The sequence below is a fragment of the Archocentrus centrarchus genome, chromosome 15 (assembly GCF_007364275.1).
Source record: "Archocentrus centrarchus isolate MPI-CPG fArcCen1 chromosome 15, fArcCen1, whole genome shotgun sequence".
Lineage (NCBI taxonomy): Eukaryota > Metazoa > Chordata > Actinopteri > Cichliformes > Cichlidae > Archocentrus > Archocentrus centrarchus.
In genome coordinates, this window is record NC_044360.1 from 27,324,180 (window position 1) to 27,349,371 (window position 25,192).

The following is a 25,192-nucleotide window of genomic DNA, read 5'->3' on the forward strand; positions in this document are numbered from 1 at the left end:
TTCAGAGATTTCAACATAAAACTTGAGCCCGAAACAGCGACACATCTAGCCCAAAACATTTGCACATTGTTAAACTGTTAATGCTACATATAGAAACTGTAACATATTAACAGTTAATGTTTGACAGCTATTGTGACCGCCTGATGTGGAAAGATGAATTTGTGTATGGCATGTGAGAGAATGCATCTACTTCCTGTCACAGCTATGGGTTTCTTCCCATTATTAGCGCTGTGAGAGCAATCATCAGGTTTTTTTGCTCTCTGAGGACAAACTTCACAAAAAGAAGTTTATTTTTGTGATGCTTAAAAAAATAAACAAGCGCTATCTTCTATTCTATTATACTATTATATTCCAAAACAAGAAAATGTGTAATAATAAAAAAAAATCTTCCATTTCATAACTAGTAAAACAACAAATAAGATTTTATTTTAATCCTACATTTTACTGTAAATTGCTTTGATGTACTTATTATTTAGTTTTGATGGAAAAAAGTGTGACATCAGTTCAAGCTTTCTTTTATGAATTTATGAGAAAAATAACATGCACAGCTTTGTTAGGGAAGTACTGGAAAGTGTCTGATTAACCACAGCAGTAATAATTCCAGGACACGGGGGATCATCATGATCAGTTTGTGTCTTTGGGGCTTCCTCTTTTTGGAAGCAGTGGTCATAAAGCAAAATGCTGGTTAAAACTAAATGAGGAGCTTAAAAAGGAAGCTGGACAAAAAAAAAAAAAAAAAGTTTAGGGTTCAAGAAAACTGTTCCATTTCAGTCTGAGGGGAACATGAAGATCTGGACCAAAAATGATGTCAGTGCATACTAGAGCTGTTCAGACATGTCACTAAAACCCAAACAAGGCAACCTCGGCAAACCTGTTAGTCGAGAAGTTAGGAAAGATCCTGCACGGTTATTAGTTAAGTTAGTGGTGTTTATGATCCACAGAGGATCATAAACACCTTTGTGGCAACTATCACGTAAAGACGTCACAGTTACAGATGCGACATCAAAACAAAGGTGGCACTTTGACCATAATGATAACGGCAAATAATTATCTTAATCTTGAAATGATTTTCTATAATGTGAAGTATTTGTGTTTTGAGGTGTTTACGTTAGTCTCTCACACAATATGGCCGACATGGACTTCAGACAGAAAGCAAACAGATTCTTGTAGTTAATACCTGTTAGGATAATGATCTCATCACTTCCTGTATGTGTAGGCTGAGCGAGCCAAGCAGCAGGTAGAAACAAAAAGGAAACACCCACCGAGGGAAAACATGCCGGGTTAGGTTGATACTGGGTGGAGCAGCGGCGCCATGACCGTGAGCAGGGTAGGATACAAATGTTTGTGTGACTCGATGGCACAAAGAAATATTCAAATCGTTGGCATGAATGCTGCAATTGAAGGTTTTTTTATCGTATCGTAGCCTTTTTGTGAGAACAGAGCAGCATGGGAGAGTTAGTCAGGAAGAATCAGGAAGCTAGCATTTCACTCAATCATCATGTAAAGTAGGAACAACAACGGGATGTGCTGGGCTGAAAACAAGCGGAATTAGGGCACCAGTTCCTATTTGGACCACAATGTGACATTTTGAACAACACTTCAGTATACAGCAGGGCCATCTTATAACCACAGCAAACTGGATCTACATACGTACACAAGTCTGTATGGAATATAAGAGCTGACAGTGACCACAAATGCATGCTTTACGCTGTACAAAGTGCTTCATAGATAAGGAAACAAAGGAAAAAAAGGGAAGAACCAGTTGAAATGAAGCACTAACCAACTAAAAAGAACATAGCTGCGGAAAAGTGACGTTCAATAGCATACATCATACTCTGATCATGTGGGGTTAAACAGTCTATCCTGGTACAAAACATCCTTCAATAGAGTGTCTGTCAGTGGGGCGAGGCAGGAAAACTCTGTTGCCTCTGTTGTGGTTTACAAAAAAATGCAAAAGCAGTCAAGGACTGAGACTTCAAAAGATAATCACAATCCTACACAGCTGTAAAGTATATTCTTGTAATGGAAGATCTGGACCAAATAAAACTGGTCCAGATCAGTTTTATGGGATCATCTAACATATGCTTCAAGTCATATGACTTGAAGCATATGATTTAAGATGGCATATATGTTTGATTGTCAGGTGAAGAGCAGCGGTGCAGCTCCTGATCTTTTAAGCCGTCTTCCTGTGCGGTGTGTGGCTATGATCACCTGGTATGTACTGTTGAGGAAGTGAACGGGAACGCTGAAGGGCAGGGAGTGGTGATAGGGATTCCTCAGAAGAATAGACAAGATCTCCATACGAGAAGGCCTGGCCTGCCTCTCGCCCTTCTGCTGGGTCCTCTCCATGGAGCGCTGGCAGTAGATGGCATACTTACCCACCTCTGTCCTGAGGACAAAAGGGAGCTGCTCTTTAGTTACGCATACCTGTATGTTTTCACATCCAGAATTCACTCAGAGCAGCTCAGATCTCAAAGAAAATCAAATCAAAGAGCCAGAGAAGAAATATGTGCTGTTTTAATGGCACAACTCTCTTTAACAACTCTGAAATATATTAACTGAGTTGATTTCCTCCTGGATAGAAGTGGTCCAATGCAAAGACTGGATCCATGCACAGTACACTTGCTTTGTTTTGTGCCTCATTTCTTTGTGTCAGGTGTTTCCTCACCTGGCGTCTGCATGTCTTTTGAGGTGAACCTGGAGCAGCCACAGGAAAGGGTGCTGAGGCAGAAACAGTCCCACACACAAGGCTAGAAACTGCCAGCCCTGGAGGACGACATGCAAACAGTCACCACAACCTTAACAAACCACCGCACACATGAGTCAGTGAATTTGGATGTACCGCTGAAAATTGCTTCCTTGTTTCATATGAATCATAAAGCAAGTGGCCATATTGGACCGTGTTAATCAGCTACACTGAGTTCATTGGTCTACATAAATGATTGAGCTGTGACACATTGTGTTTGTTTTTTTCTAGCTGGTTGAGACATCAAACCTAGTTGGAATCTAAGCTCTCTTTTGACACGCTTTTCTTTCTGCCCTCTGCTGGTTTCTGGTATATCTATTTACTAGTTATGGAAAATCACTACAGTGTGACGGTGAATATTTCCTATTTCTGCTCTTTTGTTTTTCATACCAGCATAAGGGAGGCGAGACTCTTCAAAGTTTGGTTCTAAACGCTACGATACAGTGATAGACACTCAAAGAGCTGATCTTGTCTAAGCAGTTTCGGTATTCAGGAAGTCGGTGAACCCTGATGATACCACACCTTTTTTTTTTTTTTTTAAAGACAAACTGTCGTTCAAATTTCAAATGGCAGCCTTTCCACCTAATGCTGCAGACAGCTGCTGCCACAGTGTGGTGAGAAAGCAAACCTGCAGGGGTCCCGGGTGGCCGTGCGGCTGCCTCTTGCGGGTCTGCTTGATGAGCTGGGAGAAAAACTCGTTCTGAAGCTCGGGATGGGCCAGGCACACCTGCAGGGCACTCTGGGCCAGGGAGACGTGGTAGTCAATGGCTGGAGCATCGATGGCCACGTTGATGAAGAGCTGACAAGTCTGAGAGGAGGTGATGGACGGAGTTTAAAAGAAAAAAAATGTGTGCAGAGTTGCGGCCCTTTGTGATATAATTCCCTACTTAAACCAATCAGTTATTTCATAGAGGAAACCTTCAGTTATGAGGTTTTTTTGTGTGTACCTTGAAGAGTTTCACTGCCTCAGTCTGCAGCGCCTGTGAGGGCAGGGTGGTGAGAGGAGATGACAGGGCTTCTTTGCTGAAACACAACATGGGGTGTCTCCAAATCTGAGAGTCTGAAAGGCAGATAGACAGGCTGCTAAGTAACAAGCAGAGTGGGTCATGAGAATAAAAGATGAGAGGAGCAGCTAAAACAAAACAAAACAAAAAAGACCAAAATAAAACAGCTAGACAAATAAAACTTAAAAAGGACACACACAGATTTCCATAATTTGTCTACTGTGGGCTTGCAGCTGTTGTGCTGTGACATCCATGCAAAATAAGGTGCCTTTAAAGTCACAATAAAATGACCCGCGGATGACAAAAAGATGAAACAAAACTGTAAAACACAACAGAAGAGAAAATAGTTTGTACTCACTTGGATCTCCATCCAGCTGGAAGAGTTTTCCCACCAGTTGTTCGAATTCAGTGCCAACTTTGCCCACCGTGGTGCCTGCTGCCACCGACAGATGGTACAGCCATGAATCCTACAGAAGCACGCACATTAACATTAACGTCATATCAGAGACACGTGAAAATATCACAACAGGAAACAAGTTTTCACTTTCTCACAGACAACTTCAACTTCACAGCTCTACTAATACACAGGAGCTTAACAGAGCCCCTGTCAGTCTTCATGTCTGGATCTTTAATTTAAAAAAAAAGAGCTCAGGAGTAGCAGATTTCTCACAGCACAGGACAGATGGGCACCGCACACACACACACACACACACACACACACACACACACACACGCACACACACATACACACACACACACACACACACACAAACTCAAACCTCATGAACAGAAAATATAAGTCCTGCCTGCTGGTCTCCTTGACTCACAGAAAAACTTCCAGCTTTCAGTCTGATGCTGACCTTTTCATGGCGGGATTCAATGAGCAAGTAGGTTGGCCCTTGCTCCTGTGGGTGGACGGCGATGGTGAAGGGTGCTGCCTGTAAGCCTCGCCCACATGCCTTTAGGTCGTCATCTGAATCTCTTGACCTGTCCACCTCCTCCACCCGAGCCTCCCACAGCTTAATCTGACCCAGTGGGAACTGGAAACAAAAACAGACATGCGCTCCACCTTCAGATACAGAAGTAACAGCTGAAGTCAGTTTTATGTTTATCTTCCTTTCACCTGCTGATGATAAAGGTTACAAATTTAGTTCTATTGGCACACACCTTGTCCTCTTGGCCGCGAAAGTAGTACAACGTTTTGCCTATCAGCGCACACCAAACCCGCTTAGAGTAGCCGTGCTTCACCTGCAACAGAGAAAGTACAACTCAAAGAGGAAAACGCATAACTGCAGAAAACATTTTGTTTTCTTTACAGTTTTAGAAACTGAATAAAAGTTTTATTTAGCTCGTGCACAGTTTAATCTGTAAGCTGTGGCGACCTTGATGAGCAGTCCCTTCATGCCAGGGCGGATATCTGGCTGAGTGAAGAGAGGACTGGCCGCTTTCACCCTCAGCACGCTCTGCAGCACCCGAAGCCACTCCTCGAGCAGGTTGGGAGAGTCAGCCTTCAGGTAGTAAACGTGCTTTCCTGTCACTATCTACAAACAAGGATTAAAAAAAGAAAAGCCCCGGCAGAAGGGAAGATGGGACAGGAAATGATTTAAAATCAAATAAATGAATGTCTTTAATAGGTGTAGATATGTTAGATGATTGTGGCTGTTTATGGAGGACTGAATACCTGGAGAACTTGTTTCCCCTCTCCACGGGAAATGCTGGTGCTGGCGCTGACCTCGATCTGACCCTGAGGTTTCCTGATCACATCGCTCTGTGGAACAATGATAAATACAAATAATAAGCATTAAATTTAAATTCCGTGATAACAAATAAAGGATAAGTTCATGAATCCCATCAGGGGTTGTGTCAGGAAGGATATCTGAAATAAAAGCTGCCAAATCAAACATGCGGAGCGACCCGCTGAGGCGACCCCTTGTGACTAAGGGAGCAGCCGAAAGTAGGTGAACAAACATACCGGTGATTTATAGTAGAGCAGCTCTCCATCTTTGAGGACAAACCAGTGTCTCTTCCAGGTCTTCTTCCAGGTCTTCACCATTTTCAACAGGTAACCCGACTTCTCCATTGGCTCCTAAAGGTCATGACACTGTTCAGTTTTATGCAGTACTAAGTACAAGACAGAGTACCAAAGACAACCTCTAATGAAACAGGTGTGAGAAAAACAAACATCTTGTTATTGATTCAAGGTTGGCTAATGAGCCTCAGTTTCATTTAATAGCAGTGGACCAAAGTGATGAGCGTGAGAGCGATGAAGTGAGCTGTGACTCACACTCTTGCCGTTGTCACTGGGTGAAGAGCAGGTCTTGGGCAGTTTCTGCTCAGGTTCAGAGCACTCCGTGTCAGTGGAGTAGGCATCAGGAGGGATGGCATAGTCACTCTCTGATGTCATCGAAGCCACAGACACAGCTTGGAGAATGCAAGAACAGCAAGTTCACACATAAACGAGAAAAGATCTCGAACATTACAGGAGAGAAACTGCAAAGCCGCCCCCTTTGCTAGCAGCTGAAGTAGCTGATGTGCACAACGCTGAACAACAGGTCAGAGTGAAGCTCATTAACATGGAAGTATTGAAGTTCTCATCAATGTCAACCTGCTTCAGACAAAAAGCCTAAAAACTTATAAACTATGTGTATTGCTGACATAGAGAAAGTGCCGTATTAAGATTTAAAATATCATGTCACATGTGACCTTTGACCTCTCCTTCAAGGTCAATAGATTGATCTGAAGATAAAAGTGAAATGCTATATAGAGCTATTTAAAACTATGTTTCTTACTGCCATTGTTTTTATTGACAACATGTATGCATTTAGGAAATGATATATGGGGATTCTAAATATTACATTATAGTTTGCATCCAAATATCATGTCACATTTGACCTCTGGCCTCACTTTTACAGTGAAATTATTAACATGTTACTAATCCATGTCTGTGTGACGCACTCAGGCAGTCTATGGATGCACCTTGCTAATTAAGGCTGCTAGCTTTATCTGGTTACTTTGCACCTTCTCATCCAAATATAATCAGCTTGGGTGCTAAAAAAAACAAAATGGGGAAAGTCATAATACAAAACTAGAAGCTATGTCCATCTTCTGCATTCAGGAGTTGTTTGTACCTCTCTTGAGAGAGCGTGGGCTGCCCGGGCTGCTGTCTTTTCTGGAGCTTGAGGAGGTGTGGGAGCTGCAGAGGGAGCCGTCCTCGTCTCCTGAACTGGATGACTCCTCGGAGCTCGATGACTCATCTGAGACGGGACTGCTGCTCAGCAGAGTGGCTTTCTGCAAATTGAAAATGGCACACACTCATAGCCATATACCACATATTAAAATGCACTTTGCTGGCACGGCTGCAATTAATTTAAACTATGGCACAGAGCAGGTGTTTTCTTGAAGTTCACAGAGTGATCAAATGCACAGTAGGACCATGCACAGCTGTTGTAACACTTGCACTTACCCCCTTCAGAGTAGTGTAAACTGGTGTGGTCATATTTTTATAGATGAGCGACGTGTACATTACAAAGGCTGGATAGGAAGACTGCAGGGAGGGGTCTGTGTCACAAAATAGACTTTGGTTAGTAGAACTCATTACAGCAGACTGAGGCAGCAGCCTGTTTTCTTTCCCACTTTCTCACCTTTGCTGGACAGGTCTGTGCATGACGTGTCAGACAGTCTGATTCCTGATTTAGCCACAGCATAAATGCGACTTTCCTGGAAAGAAAATGTGCTGCATCATTGCTCAGCTTCAAAGACACATGAATGCCATTGAGCAAATACGTTTCAGTAAGCAAATGTCCAAAAGTTGATTGTTGTATGTATTTATTTTTGCATGAAAACACTTCAGGACATGAAGGCAACTCCTGCTCTGAGCAGCAGCTCATCTTACAGTTTAACAGTTCGCTGACTCTCTCAACTGTTTAGCCACAATGATTAGCTAATATTTCAACAACCTGCCCATTACTTTTATTATCGTACTTTATTACCTTTAGTGAGCACGTAGTTATTTTCAGTTAAAGCAAAAATGTTCTCATATTGTTAGCTAGCAATTTCAACTGCATACTATTAGCAGTTTAACTGTTTCTACGCTATTATCTAACAATTTTACCCATTCAGTCAGCCATTTGAACTTTTTGTTTATTTAATTATTATTTATCCAACCATCTATTTTTACTGTTTAGCTTTAGGTTTGTGTTCATTTTGGGTCTAAACATGCGCAATATAGTTTTAATTTGCTGGTGCCCTCCTGTCTTCTATCCGAAACTTTTCTGTTTCTGCACATCAACAGCAGATGGCAGCGCGACCAACAGAATTACAAACTGAGACGTTCCTGAACTCAATCCAATATTTGTAGAAGAAAACAAGGTGTTAAAATGGGAATTTGAATGTTTTTAGATGAAGTGCTTCATTTGTGTTTTATGGCAATATTGTTTCAGTAATCTAGTAAAGCCAAATTTAGAAAAAAATAAATAGCATCAAATGTCAGAAGCTTTCCAATGTATTGAAGATAAAGTTCTGTGAGAAACAAATGATTGACTTTTGATTCCTTCATTCAGACTTAGCTTAACAGAGCTTAGCATTTCCCTGGTTTGCTGTAATGGAAGAAGACATGTTTCAGTGCAGAGTGGCTCACTTATGACCTAATCGGATTTGGCTAAACAGAGAATGCCTGTTTTGGGATTTGCTGCAAATCTGGAATTTACTAATTTTTCAAAAAGAAAAAAAAAAAACAAACCCAACATGAACTCTGGACAGTCTTACCCAGGAGGGGAGCCTGTGTAAAGGTGGAGTAGGAGGTTTGTTGCCAGGTGTGGAACTGTCACAGTCTGACCTCTCTGAGCCCGTCTCTGTCCCAGGTTCAGATGAAGTCGGTGTGGACGAAATGGTGGGTGCTCTTCGTGAGCTGGGAAGGATTTCGGGAAGTGTGCCCCTGCCCATTTCCATGCCAACCTCCTCCTGTGGCTCAGTTTCCTGTGGCTGGAGGGGGCGCAGCATGCTGAGTGCATTGCGTGTTTGGCCGTGTGTTGTCTCACTGCTGATTGGCGGCTGGCTTAGGTGTTTCTTGGCCAGAGACACACTCATCAACCCGAAGCCTGTGGGAGTCCTCAGGCGGGGCTGTTTGGGTGAAGCGGGGTTGTCCTTTGGATCCTGGGGTGGGTTGGGTCGTTTAGGGGTGAGAGCTGGTGTAAGGATGGGGCTAGGGGTGTTAGGCTCGCTGGAAGAAGATGAGGAGTCAAGACTGTGTGACTGGAATCGTTTGTTGAGCTCCTCGGAGGTGGAGTCCTCCAACTTAGCCCCGCGTTCCTCTTCCTCCCCATTCTTACACCCTGTTAGTGTTCCATCTGATGACTCCAGCAGGCTAAAAGTGGGGCGCTCCGCACGCTGCATGTCATCATCAAACAGAGAGCTGCTGTCATCAGAAGCTGTCAGGTAGGTCTCACTACTGGGCCGGCTAAACTCCAGACCACACACTCCACCTCTGCCCTCACACACTCCTCCTTCCTCCACTGATGCAGCACTGGAGAGCCCAGACAATACGCCGTGGGACTCGGGTCCACGCGCATCATTAACAGAGCTCTTGGGTGCACCGTCATCCTCCAGCGGAGGACACAGAAGTCCAGTTTGGCTTGGTTTATGGATTTCTCCATCTGTTACTGATGAGACTGTCTTCTTATTACTCTTATCTGCCAAAGCAAACATAAAAACATGCATGGCACCAATTCAGTAATACCTGTATAATTTCACAGCAGGTGAGTAATATGAAACAATTTCACTGCTTTCTAGAGTACGCTTCCCTTTAAGTGGTTTTTCATTATTTCAAAAGTGTCTGCATTGTAGATTAAGGTCATCCAAACTTTTATATTTTAGATTCTTCAAAGGAGGCACCTCTTGCTTAGATGACAGCTTTGCACATCTTGGCTTTTTCTCAGTCAGCTTTATGAGGCAGTCACCTGGAATGGCTTTCAGTTAACAGCTGTGCCTCATCAAGAGTTAATTTCTTGAATTTCTTGACCTCTTAATGTGTTTGAGACCATCAGTTGTGTTGTGAAGAGGCAGAGTTGGTATATAGTGAACAGCTCTATTTGAGTAGTGTTCTAAATCATATTACGGCAAGAACTACGCAACTAAGTAAAGAAAAACAACAGTCCATCATTACTTTAAGAAATGAAGGTCAGTCAATCTGAAAAATTTGAAGAGCTTTGAAAGTATTCTCAAGTGCAGTCGCAAAGACCATCAAACCTTCTGATGAAGCTGGCTCTCATCAGCACCGCCCCAGGAAAGGAAGACCTGAAGTTACCTCTGCTGAACAGGATAAGGTCTTCAGAGTTACCAGCTTGGACCAAGGAACACAAGGAACGGACATTAGATCAGTGGAAATCTGTCCTTTGGTCTGATGAGTCCAAATTTGCAATTTTTGGTTCCAAACACCAAGAAAAGGTGAGCAGATGTTTCCTACATGTGTAGTTCCCACAGTGAAGTATAGAGGAGGGAGGTGATGGTATTGGGGTGCTTTGCTGGTGACACTGTTGGTGATTTATTCAAAATCCAAGGCACACTTAACCAGCATGCTGAGCACAGCATTCTGCAGCAACATGCCATCCCATCTGCTTTGTGCTTAGTGGGACCATCACTTGTTTTTCAACAGGACAATGACCCCAAACACACCTCCAGGCTGCGTAAGGGCTATTTGACCAAGACAGAGGGTGATGGAGTGTTGCATCAGATGACCTGGCCTCCACAGTCACCTGATCTAAATCTCAGTGGAGATGGTTTGGGACGAGTTGGACCGCAGAGCAAAGGCAAAGCGGCCAACAAGTGTTCAGCACATCCGTGAACTCCTTCAAGACTGTTGGGAAACCATTTCAGGTGATGACCTCATGAAGCTGACAGAGAATGCTGAGAGCGTGCAAAGCTGTGATCAAAGCAAAAGGAGCCGACTTTGATGAATCTAAAACATATTTAGTTTTAAGTTCACGACATGATTCCTTGTGTTCTTCATAGTCTGGATGACTTCAGTATTAATTTACAATATAGGAAAAAAAAATAAACATTGAATGAGAAGGTGTGTCCAAACTTCTGACTGGTACTGTATGTAGTTATATAAAATAATGTCTGACTGACCATCTTCATCAGCTCTCACATGCAGCTCTCTCCCTGGATGTGTCTTCTCGTTCCTGCCAGTGGGATAGTTTCCTGCTCTCTCTCTAACTTTGATGCCATCTCTCTCTCTCTCTCTCTCTCTCTCACCTATTTTCTGGTGAATTTTGAATCCTACGCTTTTCACAGAGATAAGGTCACAGTTGCAGATATATCTGACTGCTCAGGTGGAGGCAGGATTCATCCAGAGGAGAGCTGCTTTATGACAAACTATTCCACCATGTATACCTGAAATCTGTGTTACAGCTGACCTGTACAAAACATCCTTTACTGTCAGGTCCTGACACATACTGAAATACTGAAATGAGACCGTAACTGTGTCGTGTCCATAAATGCCCACAATGCTGTTCTTTTTCTTTGAGTCTTTGAGTCCTGTTAATTGCAGCATTTTGACAGACATTTTAATGTTGTATAATAAAGACCGGAGAGAATCCATCGGCTCATTTTAAACAAATATCTCTGCATGCGTTTTGCTTTACGGCTCCCTTGCAGACTCTGAAAGTGAATCTAAACACATATTTAATGAGGTTATTGCCAGTAAACACTATGTTCACGAGCCAGATTTACTAACGCTGCACCAAAAGAGCAAAACCCTCTTTTGACATTAAAAAGCTGCAGTCAGGATTTAATGAAGAGACGTAGTGTCAGTTTTGTGACTGAAAGGGGGGGGGGGGGCAGATATTCCCTGTCAGCGCAAAATGAAACTTTGGGAGGAGACTATTTAAATGAAACGCACATGTGATCGGTTTATTGCACGTACTTTAATGCTAATTATAATGCTGATAACAGCATGTGTTATTTTGATTATGGGATTTGTGATAGCTGGAGCGTTCATACATTTTCAACGAGAGGAGGAAATTTGATCAGGAAGAGTGTAACTGTTGCGGGCGGATGGCTCAAAGTTGGGAGCACAGTGCTAAAACTTTGGCTCGGTCCTGTAGCTCCTCAGTCCTCACGCTGCGTGTTTAGAGCTGAGTCCCTTTCTGCCACTCAGTAATGATACTAGGATTGTATGGAAACCAAGCATAACTGAAGTGTTTCAGATATTTTTGTTGCATTTCTGCACGGAGATCAGTACATAATCTGCAGGTCTTTTCTCAGTACTACACACACAGAGCCGCATCTAAAACCTGTAATTACACTGTGTTACTTAGGTTAGGTTTGTGGATTACTCAATCATTGGCTCTGCTTGTTTTTAAACCGCTAAATCTGTGCTGGTCTCGGTAGAATGCTGGTCATTATAATGTGCTGGCTGTGTCTTTGTCTATAGACATTATTAGTAGATTACCTGCAGAAGTCTTCAGCCCCACTGGTGATATTCTGCAATTGTGGCATCATACTAATTTGCCCTGGTTAGTAAATCCGGCCCTATGTGTGAATGCCTTGGCCCGTGGCTTCTAGTATATTAACCCCAGCTCTTCAACCCACTTTTAGTGCACTCTGTTCAGGCTTCTCTCCAGTGTTCCAGCTCTCAAATTGTAATCTGCAGTAGCTCACTCTTTGTGCTTTTTCTCCTGCCTGGGAACGACATCTCTCAATCTGAATAAAGCTTTTAGCTCTCTCTCCCTCTGCACAGTACTTGGTTTATGATCAGACACCAGGAAAAGTGAATGCTGTTCTCATCGTCCTCTGTTATGCTTTGTGTTTATAACTAATCAGTGACTGTTAGCTTTCTAACACGCTAAACCAGTATGGCAAACAATGTAAATATGATTTGTGCTAAACATAATCAGCACCACGTTAAATAACCCTGCAGAATTATGACCCAAGAATATGATTCTGTCTATAATCTTAGTGTCTCAGACCAATAAAGATATTGTTTGTTTACATTCTTACTCTAACAGTCAGTGATGTTAGTGTGTTGTAAATCCATCGCACACCTTTTCATTCAGGCTTTCAGTGAAAAGTCTCTAAGTATCTCATAAAATACTCCAGTGGTAAATAGTTTCCCTAATACAGCATGCCTATGATCTCACTAAGAAAGTCACCGTTCTGCATCCAGCTCTGTCCTCAGTACCATTTAACCACTCACAGACGCTGTTTTCATTATCCGTGACGTAGTGGGGACTTACCAGCTTTGTCCCGGCCTTCTGTCTCTCCTTGGGTGCTCAGGGTTTTCTGAGATGGTGCTGGTCCAGTCAGGACCTGCGGGCTTTTCCCTCTCACCTGAAAACAGCCAAACGTCAGGCTGCTAAGACGCTGGGCCTCACCTGGCCTACACAGGACTCCTGGTCCAACTCTGCACTTCTGCTCAAAGGCTGCAAAAGCAGTGAACAGTGTCATGCCTGCAGCATGTGCTCATATGTTATTAGTGTTTAAATCCATATTTGCTAGTAGCAAACTGGAGTTTTAACCTGCTGTACATCCTGCAGGTACACGTGTCCCAACAAACAACTCAAGGTACAAAGATTTTTACCTTGTATTTGTTTCTGGAGCTCCAAAATCTGAGCCTCCTGTTGCTTGTTGGTTTCTCTTAATGCTGCGTTCTCTACCTCAAACTGAAGCACAAACATGTTCTCACATAAAACAACAACTTGGTGCACGGAGGGCTGACATATTAAATACTTTAACTCGTCTTCCAGCTTTCACTCTCTTCCTGATCTGTGTTGTTTTAGGATCCTTTACAGCCGATTTACATATAAATTTACCTCTGACAACTTCAGCATCACCCATTCTTTGATCTTAGCTGCCTTCTCCTCCACCGCTTTGGCATCTTGAAGGCGGAGCTGTTTCTGTTGAAAGAGACAAAGTTGAGCCATCTCTCTCTCTCTGAGTTAATATATTTTGGAACAAAAAGAGCAGATAGAGGCAAATGGAAACTGGAGGAGATACAGAGAACAACACAGGAAAACACAAGTGAACAGAAGGTGAAAAACACCTTCTTACTCTATTAAATGTCTATTTAAAAGACATTTAATAGAGATGCCTATGTCTGTGCCATTAAACAAAAAAAAATGGATTATGAATTATTCTGCTGGCACCACATCTGTTGAAATTCTTTGTGTGCATGTATTTTTACCTGCTCCTCCAGCTGCTGCTCCAGCTGTGCGATTACGTCCTCCTTCTCCTGCACTAACGCCTGCAGCTCCTGGCACCGTTGAAACAGACGCACCTCTGAGTCTCCAGACTGGCCGTCTGCAGCCTTGAGCTTCTCCTCCATCCACTGCACCTGCAATCATCAGCCATGCACACACATGAAGACACTCAGAGAATGCCACCCACCCTGAAAGGTAAGGTAAACAACTCGTGTTTCTGGTCCTTACCTGCTGGTGAGCAGTGAATGCCCGTTTTTCTGCATCGATCACCTGCGTCTCCAGTTGTTGAATCTGGAAAAGCAAATATTTTATTTCAACTGGACCTTTTCTTTTGAAATCCTAATCCATGCATACATAAAGCATACAGTAATGCTAAAATTAGCCTTCAGTTTCCCTTCAGTGTTTCAGACTGGAAATGTTTGCAAATGCATGGAGATGAAATATCCACTCCACTTGAGTCTGAAGCCAAACACAACAGCACCAAATAAAGACAAAGAAAGTCTTGCATGCTTAATGAGAACTCCACTCAAGATAATGCTGCTACGCTGGAAAGGAGCAGATGCTGTTCGGAGGGTTCTGGGATCTCTTACTTGAAAGAATGCTTCTGTTCACATAGATTCAGTCATCTGCAGCCATTTTTACCACAGTCCCGGGAGATTCCTGTTGTTAATTCACTCTTTTTCTATTTTAAATAAAATACTCACAGTAATGCAAAGTGAACTATAAACCCTAAAATATATTTTTAAAATAAAAACATAAAATCATATTTTACAGTTTTTCAAAGGCAATGAAATTAATTTTTCAGTCTTTGTGATTTAGTCATTTATGATGGAGTATCACAACACTGGGTGGCATCTATAGCAGTGTACGCAGTATCGTCACTCTGCTGAGTGCCTTTCTAGTTTAACTCTGTGAGGTGCTCTAACCTTAACCCCAAACCATAACTGTCCTGCCAATTAGGGGAAAAACATTAACATTATGTATTTTTAAAAAGAAATGCATAAAAAAATGTTATTCTGTAAAACACAGAGCAAGGGTTGAAGTCCTTAGAGTTAGTGAAGTATTATCAGTTTAATCATTTTATTTATTATTGTGAAATTAACATAATTAGCTCATCAGCCGAAAGTCCAGCTTTGTTTCTCTCACATCCTCCTGTGTGAGGCACCTGTGTGGAAGTCTTTGTTGGAAATCTCTGAAACCTTCAGTTCTTCGGGTGATAGAAAAAAAATATTAAAGAACACCTTTAAGCTTTACATAATGATGATGAGGTGCCAAAGTTACAAGCAGCCCTTTGTGTGCTGAGATCACAGCTGAACATGTGGAAGCTAGCAGGAGTGCGGTAAAACAACACCAAAAGGTCACAGAGACTAAACACACAGACAAAAGCAGGGATACGCACACTACACACCGACATGGGATAAAAAAATTTTTAAAAAACCTGTGGGAATCGAGGGGAGAGAGATGACTTTATGAACAGCATTCCTCTGAAATTCCTCAGCTCAAAGCGGCGGAAGAAGCGGAGGAACCGCTGTCTTCTGAGAAAGCGCTCTCAAACCCCAGAAGCTTTGAGAAGGAAAATATGCAGGAATGCAGATGGAAAATCTGTGTGTTTTTACCACCATGGCAAAAATATTCTTCTGCATGTGCACATTACACATATGTTCAAAATGGACTGCATAAAAGGAAACTTTCAAGAACTAATCTGTGAATAGCATATAGTGTACAGCATATACATCACTGGTATTTTTATTAACAGTAACTAAGAGAACTAAATGTCATGTGGCCATCAATTTAGGTTACATACACAAGTATACTGACTCATTAAAACAAAGCTTTTTATTACAGTAAAGTCTGGCCTAAACATTTGCTTTTTTTTGTGGGGAAAAGGGGATTCTTGGCTGGGAAAATCCTGATATTGCACAGAAGTGGGTGCAAAACTTTGAAAAGGAATGGGGTTTCTGCTTCTGATACTGAACACAATGCAATAAAACATCTGCTTCACAATCAGGGAATTCTGGAGTTTTACTGCATGAAAGAATTTTAGGCTTAGCTTGAAGATGTCTCTCTCAATCAGATGCAAAAATAGGTTTTACTAATATTACTCTTTTTATAGCTTCATGACGGGAAACAAATTAGTTGTTTTTATGTATTTTAAAAATTATTTCTTCCTTCAAAAGGCTAATTAGTTATTTTGACAGAGTATAATTATATTTACAGCCAGCACACACACTTGTGTGTCACATCATGGTGTCAGCTACTTGTTGTGAATAGTTCCTTGTGTTATATTACGCTGTAGAAATCAACAAATTGGCACTTAAATTAGTAGCTGCCATATCCAAACTGCATGGAAACCACTGTGAAGAGCAACATCTGTATTTAGCCTGACTGCGGATGCAGCCGTTGCAGACAGGCATGGCTGAGCTCCATTTTTCCCCTTCTTCTGTCAGAGAGCAGAAAAAGTGGACCAAGCTCCGGCCAAAGGGAGCCACACCCTGCCAGACACCAACAATGTTTCCACTGCACATTTTCTGGACCAAAGTGGAAGCAAGGCCTTTCCGCAGCCGCTGTTCCACTTGACATTTTAACAACATTTCAGAGAACTGGATTCTAGGAAGAAGAATTTATAGGATTATGTCACTGCGTGTCCGCGGCTGGCCTGGAAACGGACTGTGGGTGTACTCGGTTCAGTGTTTGGACAGTTCAGGTTGAGCTTTTGCACATCTGGTTTTGTGCTGGTAAAATGACAAACTGGGACAAATCCAACGATGACACAGATGCAGCAAACTCTCTTCACCTACTACTGTAGTTCCTTTGAACCTCAGAAACATCCACAAATGACTTTTACTAAAGGAAAAAACATGTGCTGATGAAAACCAGACACGGAAAAGGTCAATGCATATCGCACACAAACACACAGCCTCTCTCGTCCCTATATAGATTCTCTGCTGTACCACAAAAGGCCGACCGCAATAACAGATATAGCATCTGGCAGAAAACAGCATGTTAATTACAGGGCATGTATAGCGCAGGCTACAGCTGGAGACAACACACACAAACTCTTATACACACACCAGACATAATCGCGTATGAGAAGACCTAAACACATGATCTCCTGCATATCACAGTACGCCAGCAAGTGTGTGTTTGCCTCAATCTGTTATATATAGGATGACCCAAGCCTGCGTGTGTGTGTCATATCCTGTACAGCTCACATAGGATGGGATAAGAGCAACGCCTTCTTACTGTCTTTGTCCTGACACACAATATGAGCACTGGTCTTGCTGCTTCGCTGCGTCTGGCCCTGATACACACATACACATGATCTCTGTCCTCTCCCTCAGCCGCCACAGTGCTCTATCACCTCTGCAGTCAGTTTCCTGTTCACATCCAAAATCCAAAATCCAAAATCCAGTTCAACTTCCATTCCTGGAATTCCACAACTGACGCCCTGTGGCCAACCTCCCCCTGAACTCGCTGCATCCATCCCTCCCCCACCACTCCATCCGCAGGCCAGACAGCCAGCTCACAAAGCCTCTTTCTGCAGGCTGTGACCCACAGTGCTTACCTTACAGTTTAATGCCAGCGATGGGCTCTTAATATGGTAACTTGCAGTGGGGACTAATTCTCAGGCACAGAGTTTCATCAGCACACTACAAGTATATTGTTGTATTTAAAGGGGGTGTATTATGTTCACTTCCAGATCTATATTTTTATTCTCGGACTCTACTACAGTAGATTCGCACGATACACAGTTCAAAAGGTTCAAAAGGTTTCAGCTTCTGCTTCCACTTTGAGCTATTTTGTTCTGACGAGGCGGGTGGGGGGCTGTGTGTATGAGATGGCCATATCAGCTCTCGGTGACCTCAAACAGATCCAAGAGTAGGAAAAACTTCTGAAAACAGAGCTTTTAGAGGAGTCTGAAGCCTGAGCTTTTGGCTCACAGGGATTATTTATACACAGACTGACCTCATTATTTGAAACTTTCTCTACTTTCTGTCAAATATCTACTAGATATTTGACAGAAAGTAGAGAAATGCATAATAGGTGAGCCTTAGGTGGAGACAATCTGAGCAACAAACTCACTAAAGAAACAAGGTTCCTTTGGCACAGGCATGCAGGCACATACCATAGCTGTGCAAATAAAAACACAGACATTTGCAAAGTGGAGATGGACACGCAAACATGTGTCTGAATATGTTAAGGTTAGCCGTAGGCATCTATGTGGTTGTGATCGGGCAGCTGGAGAGCAAAATTGCAAGCGGATGTTTGTGTGCAGCAGAGGGCGAGTGGATAGCTGAGACTCCCTTATATCACACCATTGACTGGTTTCCCGAACGTGTATTTTGAAGAATCAAAATGAGCATTTTGGCCACCGCGATGTTTTTATCTTTGAAGCCAGAAGTGAGACTTCATTCATACCAGAGGCTCAGAGGGTGGTGTGCTAAGTTACCAGCTAACATTAGCAAGCTTGATTACTGCAGACACACACACACACCTGCTAATTAGCGCCAAGCAACAGACTGATTAATAAAATACTCGAATTTCACACACCAAAATCTAAGCATAAACTTCTTTGAGGGGCTGTACTTAGGGTGACCAGAGGTCCCATGTGGGACTGCACAGCCTTTTTTTCCCCTTCTGCTCCCATCCCATATATCGAGACAGTGTCCATATTTTCACTGGCTCAGGTTTATAAACTATAACACACGTGAGTTTCACAAGAAACATGGCACAAAAAAAGAGATGGGCAGATATAACCATTAATCCAAAAGGACAGAGTTTCACCTCCTGTGCGTTTGTTTTAAAGTTGTATTTTAACATTTTTTGCTGTTAGCTCTAATGCATTTTAACATGGGAGTCTATAGGCATCGGCTCTTGCTGCTTTTTAGCCTCTTTCCATGTAATTTTATTTTACTAAATTTTTTAAGGGAAGTTCACAATTTTTCCTGACAGACACACATGCAGATGGACAGAACAGAAAAAGTGAGTGAATGTGAATGTATTAGTTCAAAAAAGGGGCAGGCTGAGTCACAGAAAATGTAACACACACAATCTCTTTGTCTTCACATTGAGAAGTGTAGCCTACTGTTTGAGCTGGAGGCCCTGCTGGCCAAAACTAACATGCTTCCCAAATATCAGTGCCACACGCACAACATCAGTTTTCACTTTTGTGACAACAAGGTTGAGACGTAAATTTGACTCGACCTGGCATTGCACGGAGGTTCACACACAGACTAACTGAACATTTCAGCTTGCAGACCCCCACCCCCCCCCCCCCCCCCCCCCCCCCCCCCCCCACACACACCACACACACACACAACACTATTTACTAAACTGGGTATTTCCCTCCCCTGGGCAAGTCAATCCTTATACAAGGAATCATTTCTCTTTCTTTCTTCTTTCTTTCTTTCTTTCTCTTTCTTTCTTTCTTTCTTTCTTTCTTTCTTCTTTCTTTCTTTCTTTCTTTCTTTCTTCTTTCTTTCTTTCTTCTTTCTTTCTTTCTTTCTTTTCTCCCCCATTTTCTCTCTCAGATCACCTCATACAGGCTTTCTAGGATTTCAGTTATGTGCCAAGTTGGCCCAGATTCCTGTCAATTGCTTTACAAGTGTCTCAGTCTGAAAAACCTTCCTGTTTCAGTGTTGAAGAAAGACAAGTTCAAAATCTTTGTGATCCACTTTTAGGGTAATTCCTCAAAGAAGGTACAAACGTTTAAGAAACACAAGAAATTATTGCTGGTTGTGTGATATAAAGCCCTCCAACACAGCGTGTGCACTGATAAAGGCTTGAAAGTGCTGCAGCTGTGCTGCAGCTGGAAACTCCGCCAGCTGACTGACACTCGCTTTTATTTCCTCATTCATTAAGTTGCTGTCAAAGTGCATTAATTTGCAAAATTTTAAGTTTTTACAAAGACTAAAATCCCAGTTAGACATCAGTTATTTTTCAGTTTAACATGATCAGTTTTATAACCAGTAAGTTGTGAATATTTGAATGAAACTGAGGCTAAAATGACTTTAAAACAGGAATAAACGTGTGTTAAAGTGACTTTTTAAAAGCAGGCTGCAGACACTCATTCTGAGGGCATTTTATGTTGAAATATGTTCACATGCTGAAACACAGTCACTGCATGAACAGACGGTCTAACTAACATCACAGGTACATAAGTGAACTGCGTCTGATCTGTTACTCCATATTTTTATCCTCAGTTTCTGTCACCTACATTTTGTTGTGGTCAGATCACAAGTGAATGATTAGATTTAAAAATCATGTGTAAAATTAGGATTCCAGATTCATCTAATGATTCAAATTCAAGTTGGATAAAAGAATTATATATTTTATTGTCTATGATGATGACAGAGAGAGTGATTCCTTTCTCCCCTCCAGGTTTTAACATAAATATGACAGTCAGCATGGACACACACATTCTCTGGTCCACTGGATTAAAATTGAGACTCTGCTCTTTATTTATCCATGGCCATGGTGAATCGCACACGCTTAGCTCAGACTGAACTAATGCTGATCAGTTGCCCTTCAAAGTCAGAGCGTCCCATCTCAGAGGTAATCAACTCAGAGCTCAGGGGATAGACTCAGAGTTTGTTGAACCTGCTTTCTGGAAAAGCAAGGCAGAAACGTTTTTGTGATCTTATAGTATTACCACTTCACTTCAGCTCGAGCTATATCACACAGACTACCGTTTAGACTATGAACTGCAGAATGAATCTCTTCTCAGAAAGACTTCTTTTAACCCAGTCCAAACTGCTTTATGAGTCCACCTCCATGGAGCGATATTAGGGGGATTTTGCAGTGACGTACATCCGCCCCCACGCAGCTTTAAAACAACAAGCTTTCGCTGAGGCGGTGGGAGCCACTGCAGAGAAAAACATATCAGCAGGGGTCTGGATGTTAACACGATGAGCTCAGAGCATTACGAGGTCGGTGAAAACACGATGACCGGTCATTATACAACAAAGCCACACGAGTAAAGTCACTACATGTTACATTAGACAACTGCAGTAGTACAGTCCACATACTGTGATAGTGCTTCCAGGCTGTGCTTAAACTTTCTATCAAATAAGTGATTAAAGGGTATCTGAATGAGGCCGGGAATGTCATGGATATGGGTGCTTCTTTTAAAAATTGAATACTGGTCATAAAGAATTATGTTAGCATGTTAAGATTAAACTTGCTTGGGTTTACTGGAATATTGCCATATGCTTTTTTCAAATGATTGTTTGTATTGGTCTTTGAGAAAGACTGCTGACCTCTGACTGAACTCTGGATCCTTGGGAAATTACATCAGTGATCTTTGGTATGCAGTCAAGACTAAAGGATTACTGCTATTCTTCATCAGATTTAGAGCAGTCATAATGACCAAATGTTACAGGGTGCTGAGGAAAACAGTGTGCTGCAGGATAAGGGCTTCATAGATGGGTACCCCACGTTGCCTCTGCCGTCCCCACGAAGACCAGGAAGCTCTGCTTCTGTTCTCAGATTGCTGTACTGACATCTTAAGAGAACTGACGCTGAAGAGGGCCTATTATGAACATGTGAAGCTCAGCATTTGATTCTATTACACCATTATAACAGTATATGACAAAGAATAAGAAAAGGCATAAAGGATCCCCTTTAAAATCCCTCTGGTTATGCAGTAGAGCCCTTTCATTGGAAAAAAAAAATCGAACTTAAAAAAAACCCAGCTGCGACAAACCGCCGACCTGTCCACGGTGTACCCCGCCTCTAGGTCTATGAGAGCAGGGGTAGGCTCCAGCCCTCCCGTGACCCTGACTTAGATAAACAGTTAAGAAAACTGATGGGTAGGCCTATTTATTTCTAACTTTACTGTAATTTCCTCTAGTTTTTAAAATTTTCTGTCACCTTATATTTTGTTTTACAAAGCATGTAACCTCCAAATAGCAAAGCTTGGACTGAGCAAACACACTAAAGAAGAAAAACACACTGGGTGTTATCCTGTGTTTAACAGTGTGTTTTAAACTGCTGAGTGGAAAAATCCTTTAAACCTGTCAAATAGGATGGATGGAGCCAAAAATACACAGCAGAAACTTTCACATGTGCTACGTGGGCTGCAAAAACCCACCGAAGCCAATCTTTCTTCCAAGTCTCTCCGGGAGTTTGTTTTGCTGTCCAGCTGAGCTTACTTTGACTCTGTAATTGACTGGAGCTGGGTCAATCCCATCATGCAGTTCGTGCCGGAGCCCTGTGGTCAGACTGCTGTTTACATTAGAGCTCTAATCAGCATCCCTGGAGAGCCGCTTTAGATCTAGGCCACTGAACAGTTTGGGCCGGCCCAGTGTCGGCCAGCTGGGAGGGACGGCCTGTTCTGTGCCCACCAGACACACCACGACTTTCTGTGTGAAAATGCCCATCTTCCTATACATATGAGGACCTTGTTTGGTGCATGTGGACAAATCTTCCCACAGAGCATTTGTTTTAAACACTATGTCCAAAGGTTTTGTAAGCAGCACCAATTCCTTTGTCTGTGACATTGAACTCGAGTTTATTTGGCTAATCTTTGATACTCAAAGAACCAATTTTCATTGTTTCCATCATTCAAGTTCACAGTGTTTTATACCTGGGCAGCTTCCTGTCTAGGAACATATTGTGCATGAGTCGGAAATGGAAAAAAACATAACATTAAAAATGTGCACTAAGTATTGTTGACACAGCATTGACTGTAAAGTCCACAGGATAAACAAACCACCCATGGAAACAGGATCATCAGTGGCTCCGGTGCCTATTAGTAATGTGTGTTTTGATTTTGCAGCACTGTTTTCAAAAGAGTACCAGTTGGGTTGGGCAACGGAACAAATATGTTGGCTGTAGGCGAGTGGCTGTGTCCACTGACAGTTGTTTCTTGGGTCAGTTTGTCTTTTATTTATTTATTTATTTTTTTTTGGGGGGGGTATCTTGGAGAAGTCAACACTATAAATAATTAACCTGTAAAGTGCACTTCAAAGATGTTCTTAATGCTGATTTTTGTTTTGCACAGAACAGGGCGATGCCTAAATGACATCTAAACCTTCTTTGGTGGATGCTGTCTAGCTGATTCCCTGAAAAGCACCCTGATCATAGGCTATATGTAAAGGATGTACAGTTGTTGTCAGAAGTTTACACGCTCTCATCATGGGCATGAATGTCATGGTAATTTTAAGCTTTCAATGATTTCTTTGAACTGTTCTTTTCACAGGGTGGAACGATTGTACAGCATACATCTTAAATGACTTCATAAACAAGAATTAGATGCACAAGTTTGAATTTATTTTGGATTTTGCCTAATCCACACAGGACAAGTGTACATTCACCCCCACTACTATTTGGTTAAATGTCCCTTAACAAGTTGCACCTTGACCAGATGCTTTTGGTAGCCATCAACAAGCTTCTGGCTGGATATTTGACCAATCGTCATGGCGGAATTGGTAGAATTCTTCTAAATTGGTTGGTTTCCTGCATGAACCCGGCTTTTAAGCTCAGTCCACAAGTTTCAATATGGTTGTGGTCTGGGCTTTGGGAAGGCCATTCCAGAAGCTTAAAGCTTAAAGATTAAAGATCATCAGTTCAAACAACTGTATGTAAGTACAAGTTATTCAGATGTGTCACCAATGTCCCATGGTCTGAAAGGAGACCCAAACTGTCACCCTAGGATGAGAGGAAATTGGTTAGGATGTTCAAGAGCAACCCAGGAGCCACCAAGGCTCAAGCCTGCCATAAAATGGACCACCAGCATCACTGTCCACAGTGAAGTGAGTTTTACATCACCTTAGACTGAGAGGTTGCCAACTAAGAAAGAAGCCCCTGCTCCAAAATCAACATCTTCAAGCTCAACTGAAATTTGCAGCTGCCCACATGGACGAGCCAAATCCCTAGACAGGTAGACAGTTGAAATTCAGACACAATTTAGACAATGATCCCAAACACATATCAAAACTGGTTTTGGATAAATTAGGCTAACGTTAAGCTTCTGCAATGGCCTTCCCAAAGCCCCAACCTCAACCCAATTGAAAATTTGTGGACTATGCTTAAAAGCCAGGTCCATGCCCCAAATTACCATGACATTCATGCCCGTGATGAGTGGATGTAAACTTCTAACCATAACTGTCGCTTGCTGGTCTGAAAAGTGAAAGTGAAAGTGCCTTAAACCTGCACTCTTTCAGGCCCTCGGCTCCTTTGCTCCATAACACTTTTCTCATGAGTTCATGGTCTCGCTCACTCGTCAGTCTCCTGGTTTTTCAGTCAGATCCACCTCTTGCTCGTCCAGTTTCAAAACACCAAGATAGTGAAAATACTCAACTCGTGGCTTAACCACCAATGGACGACTTTATAATTGCCTGATTGTATTCTTTGAAAATGTCACGCACGTGCTGCATACACATCTACTATTAAGGAGGCAGTCGCTGCTTGTTGGACTGATGATGGCCAGCTGGAATATATTAACATATCATTTCCATATAACAGACTTTGAAGCGTTGCCATTATTCAGCTTTCCCCTCACATCTGTTCCACTCTTTCAGATAACAAACTGTATCTGTCTGATGGTCGTCAGCTAGCCAGTTGTGCATGGTTTTTCTTTAAAACTCATAAATATTTGTAGCCATCAAACATGGGAGATTCTCAGTTTCATCAGAGATTTTGCAAGTGAAGATATTCCATTCATAAATCAGTTTACAAACCTCTGTAAGTGTGCAGACCTCACAGGAGCGTGAGACAAGCTTCAAACTGGCACCAAATAAAAGACGAACCTGTTTCTTTGACCTTTTGGCCACAACACATTTACAAAGATGAATTCGCTCGAGCCAACCTTGTCTGCTGTGAGTTCTCGGATCTTGATGATCTGCACTCTGAACTTCATGAGCAGTGCTTCCAGAACCATACACTTCTCCTTCCAGTCCTCCTGGCTCATCGCCTCCTCCACCTCCGCCATATCGCGCTGAAAAATACACAATGCGTCATAGTAAAGTGTGTGTCTGGTGAATGACAGCACAAAACATCTTTGTGCAGGTATTTAACAGGTTTTGTTTTTGAACATTTTGCATTATAGCAGATGAAGAAACAGACACGAAAAAAAAAAAAAAAGAGCCTGAAGGCTTGCTGTTGACCAGATGTTTTGGCACGAGCCATCCAGCACCTGAAACATTCCAGGGTGGAGCCCGGCTGGACCAGTGTGGGCAGTGGGCGTATCACTCACAAACAGGAAAACACCTCTATTGGTCCAAAACGCTTCTACACCCTCTCTA

At 42.3% G+C, this 25,192-nt stretch overlaps 2 protein-coding genes across 3 annotated transcripts in view; one reads left to right on the forward strand and one right to left on the reverse strand.

Moving 5' to 3' along the window:
- plekhh2 (pleckstrin homology domain containing, family H (with MyTH4 domain) member 2) overlaps nt 1–25,192 on the reverse strand; it is a 34,707-nt gene that overhangs the window by 6,298 nt on the left and 3,217 nt on the right. The window contains exons 2-23 of one of the 2 annotated variants that reach the window (XM_030747777.1): nt 24,757–24,885; nt 14,175–14,237; nt 13,931–14,080; nt 13,560–13,643; nt 13,328–13,409; nt 12,984–13,169; nt 10,876–11,025; nt 8,515–9,437; nt 7,392–7,467; nt 7,214–7,308; nt 6,879–7,038; nt 6,035–6,171; nt 5,723–5,836; nt 5,432–5,518; nt 5,133–5,291; nt 4,918–4,998; nt 4,611–4,790; nt 4,109–4,217; nt 3,694–3,806; nt 3,375–3,554; nt 2,669–2,766; nt 2,212–2,389 (exon numbers count right to left, since the gene is read on the reverse strand). In XM_030747777.1, the coding sequence (XP_030603637.1) occupies nt 2,212–2,389; nt 2,669–2,766; nt 3,375–3,554; nt 3,694–3,806; nt 4,109–4,217; nt 4,611–4,790; nt 4,918–4,998; nt 5,133–5,291; nt 5,432–5,518; nt 5,723–5,836; nt 6,035–6,171; nt 6,879–7,038; nt 7,214–7,308; nt 7,392–7,467; nt 8,515–9,437; nt 10,876–11,025; nt 12,984–13,169; nt 13,328–13,409; nt 13,560–13,643; nt 13,931–14,080; nt 14,175–14,237; nt 24,757–24,879 (3,528 nt within the window). In that variant the 5' untranslated portion in view covers nt 24,880–24,885. The remainder of the gene's footprint in view (nt 1–2,211; nt 2,390–2,668; nt 2,767–3,374; nt 3,555–3,693; nt 3,807–4,108; nt 4,218–4,610; nt 4,791–4,917; nt 4,999–5,132; nt 5,292–5,431; nt 5,519–5,722; nt 5,837–6,034; nt 6,172–6,878; nt 7,039–7,213; nt 7,309–7,391; nt 7,468–8,514; nt 9,438–10,875; nt 11,026–12,983; nt 13,170–13,327; nt 13,410–13,559; nt 13,644–13,930; nt 14,081–14,174; nt 14,238–24,756; nt 24,886–25,192) is intronic. The other variant, XM_030747778.1, reaches the window with a different exon arrangement.
- Nucleotides 1,169–25,192, forward strand: part of thada (THADA armadillo repeat containing) — a 143,449-nt gene continuing 119,425 nt past the window's right edge. The window contains exons 1-2 of the mRNA XM_030747775.1: nt 1,169–1,327; nt 13,943–14,141. The gene's annotated coding sequence lies outside the window, so the exon portion shown is untranslated. The remainder of the gene's footprint in view (nt 1,328–13,942; nt 14,142–25,192) is intronic.